Source organism: Micropterus dolomieu, linkage group LG05 (genome assembly GCF_021292245.1).
Source record: "Micropterus dolomieu isolate WLL.071019.BEF.003 ecotype Adirondacks linkage group LG05, ASM2129224v1, whole genome shotgun sequence".
NCBI classification, from domain to species: domain Eukaryota; kingdom Metazoa; phylum Chordata; class Actinopteri; order Centrarchiformes; family Centrarchidae; genus Micropterus; species Micropterus dolomieu.
In genome coordinates, this window is record NC_060154.1 from 5,846,014 (window position 1) to 5,853,733 (window position 7,720).

Below are 7,720 nucleotides of genomic sequence, written 5' to 3' on the forward strand. Positions count from 1 at the left end.
CTCCACACTCCATCACTTCCTGTTTGCCACTTCGGCCCAGATCCCTGCTTGAGGATGAGAACGGTTGAATAAAACATACAAACATTTGGATGACCTTGGGTAAATCCAATGAGCTAAAATAAATGACTTGAAGTGAACTGTGTATGTGTTGTATTTATCTAACCATGATTTTAACTCTGACTAGTACTTAAATGAACTGAAATGAAATAACATGAAATGACAAGCCATGTGTTCATTGATGCTAGCCCATATACTAAAGGTAATGCTAATGCTAAAAGTCCTATGCTAATGCTCAGCTAAGGTTAGCTTAGCATGCTAAAACCAATGCTACCGCTGGCTTAAATGAAGGCATGGGGTAGCCCCATGACAATGCATATTTAAGACACTTTTACGGGATTCTCGTTTTGAAAGTCAGCCATAAACATTAACTCATGTAGCTAATGTTAGCTTAAGCTAGCTGGCAGTTGTCATTTCAGCAGGCAAAATCAGCGGATGCGGCTAGAAATGAAAAGCCTCTTTTGTTCAACCTCAGTCTGTAATCAATGAAACACTGCCAACCACTTCAAGGGATTTATTACGATTAATGGGCAATGGTGCTTATAAACTGCTGCTCGGAAAAGATAACTGCGTTACGCTTGATCATGCATATGCCCATGCACAACATAAAACTCTCTACCCGGAAACTTTGTGGACTTGATAAAACTCCTCAGACGCACATCCTTTTAAAACAAGGCAATGATTATCTGTTTTCTCAGTCAATGTAGTGGTTTGGGGTTTCTTGTCCTGCTTTGGGGTTTTGTTCCATGTCTCGTTTCCTCTGTCTGGCCTTCGTTATTCTAAAGTTCATTTGCATGTTCAGCTTAGTTCACTTTTACCAGTTCTGTCTCATTCCCTGTTTTCTTATCTTGGTTCTTAGTCCTTTCTTAGTTCTGTGTTTTAGTTCAGTGTCTTAGTTCTTAAATCTGTTTGCCAAGTTACATTCCCATTTAGATTTCACATGTATTCTGTGTTCTGTTTTATTCATCCTGGTCCGCTGTCGTTTGTTCTTGTTTTTGTCCGCTTGTCATCTGCTTTTGTATTTTGAGAGTGGTATGTTCATTGACAGTCAAGTTACATTTCTGCCTGAGTGCTATGTCTACTGGTTCCATGTTTCAGTGTTATACTCTGTTTCTTGTTTTAGTCTAAAGTTGTCTGCGTTTGCTGTCATTGTCTAGTGTTGCTTCGCACTGTTTAATTACCTTGATGTCTCACACCTGTTTTGTGTTCCCACACCCCTCGTTTATCTTGGTATTAAATGCCTGTTTTTTGTTCAATTTGTTGGTTCAGGTTTTAGCTTGTAGTTGCTATGTCGCCCTTGTCTAGTGTGTTTGTTTGCTCCTTCCTCGTGTTCAGCCTTCAATTTTGCATGGACCTTTGTTGCCTTCTGTTTGTGTGGATTTTTTTTTTTTGAACATACCTTGGACTCAGCCACTTCCTCTAAGTGTGCTTGCTTTTCGATAAAATAAATCACAGAACTGAACCTGCTCTGCTCATGTGTCATTGGTTGACACTGACTATTGAATTTATAATTATTTTATTAACTGGAATAAATACCAGGCAGCAGAGTCGAAGCTTGGTATTAATTTGTTTAATTTATGGGTTTTATATTTTAGACAATGTCGTTTTTATGTTACTGTTAATATTCACTTATGTTAGCATTCTATTGAAAATATTCTATTTAATAAATATTGTTTTTTCATTATATTCTGTAGAGATCTACTTATTCTTAGACTGACAATAAAAAACTGGAGAGAGAATTGTAGTGGGAGGCAATAGCACATAATTTACATGGCTCACAGGTCAGGTAGGAGGGCCCCTTTGCAGAGTTTTGCCTGGGGCCCCAGGGAGTTGCATGTTGAATTAAGTGTTGCTCCTAATTTTTGTGCTGGTACTCCTAAAACGTTCAGTAATACAGTGGTCTTCTACACGAGTAGCACCAAGTTAGACTGGAGCACTACTTAGCGAGTTTAATTACACAAACATCAAGGGATGGAGTGCCAGATAGAATCTTATTATTTGTCATAAATTTAAAGGAAAAATAAGATGTATGTTGCAAAGAGACATTTCTGTGCCATGACCTTCACATACCATTGCAGGTAATGTGGCATTCCTTATGTAGGTGTGTTATTCCTCTGAGTCTGACTAATGCATCACTGCCTGTGACTGCCATTTCTAACTGGCAAACAAATCTCTTCCTCTTTATTTGGAGAGCCTCTGAATGGGATGCACATACTGAGCTGGCAAAAGAAAATGCAATAAAAAGCAGGCAAATAGGCTGTTCAAATCCAACAGTCACGACACTAATATTATAGGCTACTATGAGAGACATATAAAGAAGTCGTGAAAAGAAAATGCAGGTGTAGGTGCAACATAACATTCGATGAATATATGGCATGAATTAAATTGTGAGAGACAGAAAAACACACACTTTTCCTGAAATATTTAAACATATTACTGTTGTTAATGTTACGAACATATTACTATTATAGTCACATCCAGATACTTCCTAAGTCAGTTAAAATGAGGTCTTTCAAATCTACAATACCTGTTAATACTGCTCCTTTTCATTTGTTAGCCCATGAATGATGTCTGGAGCAGTTTTATAGCATATGCCTTCCTGACACAATCCTGTAATGAACTTCAAGCTAAATTAGCCTTTCATCTCTTATGCACAAGGGAATTAAATTGTAAAGGCAATTGTAGTGACAAAACTAAAGGACCCAATTTGAAGTTGGAGGAGAGACTTTTTAAGGCCAGAACATCATGGATATCAGGGCTCTAGTCTTTGGATTTTGTACATGTGAATGTATTTACCTTTATGACAGAAGGATCCAGTGTAGGCTGACTGGCCACAGTCGCAGGAGAAACCACTGGTTCTCTCCACACAGCGACCCTGGTTCTGGCACAGCGAGCTGTAGCTGCTGCAGTGTCCTGGGCATCCAGGTCGGACCCCTGGGGTGATCTTTGCCCTTTCCTCCAGGTCCAGAGTTACGCCATTCAGCTGCAGAGAACGGATGCAGCCCAGGAAGCCTTTCTGTCTGGATGCAGTGCCTCCTGCCAACAAAAGACACTTTCTCATTTGAGTTACCCTGGACCAATCAGAGCTTAAAACCTGCCCAATCCGCATATGTTCAAGGATCCCCCATTGTGTGGCTTATCTTCTGTTTAACACAAAAAAGTACAAGATTTATATATAATTTTATAGATAATGTTAAATTAAATGTAAAAAGAATTTACTTATATGAACAGATGTACGCTTTTTTACGAGGCTTTTATCACAAGGCTGACCGAATAATCATTTGAAAATGAGAAAAAAATGTTTCAGTCTAGCTGTAATAAGCTTCAATGCCATGTGGTTTTATCAGTCACTGTGTGTCAAACCTATTGCAGTGCCCTGTCAATCTCAATGATCAGGTTAACTATACTAATTGGAGATGCGAAGGAGCCAATTCATTGGAATATAGTGTAACTTTATTCCAATGAATTGTAAACCACCCAATCTGGCAACACTGCTCACATTCCTCCTTTCATTCTGTCTCTGAATGACTGTAAATCAATATTTTTGTCTTCTGCAGTAAATTATGATTGACAGCCACATGTTGCCACTGCAGCACAACAAGGCCATGTCTGCTCTGCAGAGCACTGAGATACTGACACTGCCTATGTCACTGTGCTGGCTGTTGATTAGCTAACTGCGTGACTGATGAGACATCTGGTGTCTGATATTCATTCTTTCCACTAACAAGCCAGAGGAAGAAACTCTTCCTCCTTTTACCTGACAATTAACATGCTAATATACTGTAGCAACCTCACACTGTTCAGAGTTTAGACTTGGCAAATTACATTTTTGCTGGAGTTCCAAGCTGGCGACATCTTATTTTATATCCGCGCATGACAATTGTTATTGCTCACAGACTGGAACTGGCAGGGTGTTACACACACAGTTTGAGTCTGGAAAAGCTTCAAATGTTCAGCCAGAAAAGATTTTTGTACTACTAAATCACAAACCTCTGAGAGACTGTAGCCTCCTCCTGGTAAATTCAATTAAGCATTCTCTAAACGACTCGATAAGGAACCGTTTGGCTACACTGAATGAAACACATGCACAGCAAACTTCTATAAACTGACCGGCAAAGGCTAGAATCTGAAGTTTCTGGTTGTGACTGCAATAAAGGATCAGATCCTTGGTGTACTTTGGCTAAAAGACCAACACAGACAGATCCTCTGATGGAGGTAGATAAACAAAGGACAAGAACTGCCAGGGTAAGAACTCCTGCGGGAGTCAAAAGAAAAACCCTGTCTATGACTGAGAATGAGAGCCACTTAAGCAGCTTTAAAGGCTCACCTCATAGTGTCACAATACAAAAAAGCAGGCCCGCCATTAGGAATTATGGACAGGGGGGACAACATTTTTCAAACTGGGCCCCTCATCGACACCCACTCCAGCACCACCATGACCCACCTACCCTTTGTTCTAATATGAACACGGCAAATTTCAAAGAAGCTCTTGGCCATTAGCCTTATAGTGACACAGATGGAGTCCCTAACGAACATTTCAAAATTCAGTATTGTAGACTCATCCAGGCCATGCTCACATATATGTTCAATTACTCAATATAATTATAAAGCTTTTTTTAATCTTTCAAATTAGATTGTGACAGTTATGTTCATTCCTCCTTTTAACTTAAAACAAGACAGAGAAATAAATGCCCTTCAATGCTTGAGTGATTAGAGAAAAGTAAACTCAAACATTGAAGAAATTACTGCAAAGCATTAAATCATACAATCAAATTATGAGTGGACAAATAAACATTCTTAATCTATCAAATTCAAACTTGAGGACTACATTAATCAAAGTATTGGTTAAATTATGTACAAAACATGTGGCTGTGTCAGCTGAAATAATAAAATAAAATATAAACAGAGGCTTACCACATGTATAGCTTATTATATTGTAACCATATTTGCAGCTATGTGTATGCATGGTGTTACTAATCTTTATTAAAAACCGGGGTGGTGATGGGGCAGTGGTTAAGACGCAGGCCTTTGGTGTGAGTGACCTTGGGTTTGAATCCACTGTGAGACACCAGTGTGTCCCTGAGCAAGACACTTAACCCCTAGTTGCTCCAGAGGTGTGCGACCTCTGACATATATAGCAATTGTAAGTCGCTTTGGATAAAAGCTAAATGAATAAATGTAAAAACAAAATTCAGTTGGTAGGTCACAATATAACAGAATATAATGCAGTAAAGCTCTCAGGCACTCTGTGTTGCTTTTAGATATGTAGTAGTAGTAGTAACCTTTTACATGGTTGTTTGTCATTATGCAGCACAAGGTCATTGTATAAGGAAACAAACATTTGTAATTCCTTCATGCTGTACGCACAGAACTTAACAGATCAATATACTAATGTTTGAATACACATTAAATGCGTATTAAAATATTTTCTCCTGTAATATCATCTCTGCAGACGCAGCACACACGATTTAGTCTTTCCTCTTCTTTTGTCTTTGCCTTTGTTTGGGAAAGTCACCTGCTGATTTGGCCCCTTTAGACCGTTTGCAGACACAGAAACATTTGTACTACTGGATGAGAGGAACAAACACTTCCGATCAGGCAGAAATCTCACCACAAATGTTCACTTCAGCACCTCAGATAAAGTGCAGCTCACAGTCCCAAACAGAGCAAGTTTGCGCCTCAGATTTTAGATGGTTATTTTGCAAAACTCTTTCAGTTATTTACCGCGAATCACTGTGCAAGACGCATCGCATCAGCTCACTTGCCCTGACTCATTATTGTCAGGTATTTATTTGTTTTTCACTGGTTTCTCACATTTGCCTGTTAGACATACATGATGCTTTTTAATACTTTTTTTGGCTAAGAAATTTGGCCATTGCCTCCCTATGATGTTTTCTCTGTTTTGGCTTCTTTTTTTTGGGCCCCTGACAGGCTGCAGTGTTCGCTTCAAGCAACTGGCTTTTTGTGGTCCTGCACATCTGAATGGCCAAATGTTTTGACCGTACCATTATCACAATAACAGCGGGGAGTGGGTTATCAGATGAGAAGTCTGAAATAAGTTTTAATGATTATTATATTTATTTATCATGTAAATACATCTAAAAAGTTTTGTTTTTCATATAAGACACCAAGTAAAGGGTTGTACTTCATCCCATTTAAGGGTTAACCATTGACCTTTGCATGGGCCCCCCCCTGACAGCGGGCCTGCACAAAAGGTCTGGTATTGGATAAAAAACAAGACCAAGGACTTGTGTTTCACTAACATAGGCTACTGTATAGAGTACTAGAATATTGTAGTCCAGTAAAAATAAAAAGTCGGTCAGTTAAAATTAACTCTGACTAAACACTATATGATGATATATGATGGCAATGTTATACATGTATGGTAGATCTATTAAAATAAAGATCAAATTTCAGGCTACAAATTAAAGTGCATGCCACACTAGGAGAACAACATCACACCGTTCCTGAGAGGAAACCGCACTACAGGGCACTGATGCTCAAACCAACTATAATTATTTTCCATAGATGGATATTGGCATTATTTCTAGAACTGATCACCACCTACAAATACAACTGCCTTTCTCAGTGTAGTCTAACTAGAATTAACCAAAGAGGACAAAACTCAGACTATTATAAAAAAAACTTTCTAAAAGGAGGCTATGGGAACTGCAGCGGTGCAACAAGCATTATTAATATACATAAATTAAATATTCTGTTCTTATAGAATCAACATCAGAATAATACATCACCAAGGCAGACAACAAGATGTTCGATATAGAGTAGGCAGTGGTAAGAATCCACCAGGAGCATTTTAGCCAGACCCAGCATGCACCTGTTGATCATGCAGCATAGTGGGTGAGTTTGATTTGGATCACTTAACGTGCCGAGTTTCAAAAAGTTTCTTTGGCTGTAACTATTATTATTTCAAAGAACTAAGCAGGAGGACATAAACACATACATCTGTACACATCAGCCAACAGAGACACTATAGCAATACAATAACTTATTAATATGAGCATTATTTTAATTACCACTTGTACAAGGATGTAGGTTACAGCGTGTATACAAATTAATTCCTTCCTATGGCAATAAATGAAGTTGAACCAGAATAACTCTGTGTTATATAAATTAACCCAAGGCAATATTATGGCTTATTAATTCAAACTATGGAATATCCTGTCTTAAGTTATACAAGGCAATTTTATATACAGTGGGGGAAAAAAGTATTTGACCCCTTGCTGATTTTGCAGGTTTGCCCACTTACAAAGAATGCAACAATCTACAATTTTAATCATATGTACATTCTAACAGTGAAAGACAGAATCCCAAAGAAAATTCCAGAAAATCACATCATATGAATTTATAAAAATTGATAACCATCTGATGAGGAAAAACAAGTATATGACCCCCTACCAAACAGCAAGTATTCTGGCTCCTACAAGCCAGTTAGTCTTTCTTTAAGACACAGCCCCAATCCCAACCAATTATCTACATCAAATACACCTGCCTCACCTCATTACCTGTATAAAAGACACCTGTCAACACCCAAACAACCAGCATCCAACATCACCACCATGGGCAAGACCAAAGAGCTTTCTACGGACATCAGGGACAAGATTGTTGATCTGCACAAGGCTGGGATGGGCTACAAGAGAATCGG

The 7,720-nt window shown here is 38.5% G+C and overlaps 1 protein-coding gene across 4 annotated transcripts in view; it reads right to left on the reverse strand.

Moving 5' to 3' along the window:
* Positions 1-7,720, reverse strand: part of LOC123971105 (contactin-associated protein-like 4) — an 81,632-nt gene that overhangs the window by 13,622 nt on the left and 60,290 nt on the right. For all 4 annotated transcript variants that reach the window (XR_006825124.1, XM_046049721.1, XM_046049723.1 and 1 more), the window contains exon 16: positions 2,854-3,093. Coding sequence is in view for 3 of the 4 variants with exons in the window: in XM_046049721.1 (XP_045905677.1) it covers positions 2,854-3,093 (240 nt within the window). In the remaining variant the exon portion in view is untranslated. The remainder of the gene's footprint in view (positions 1-2,853; positions 3,094-7,720) is intronic.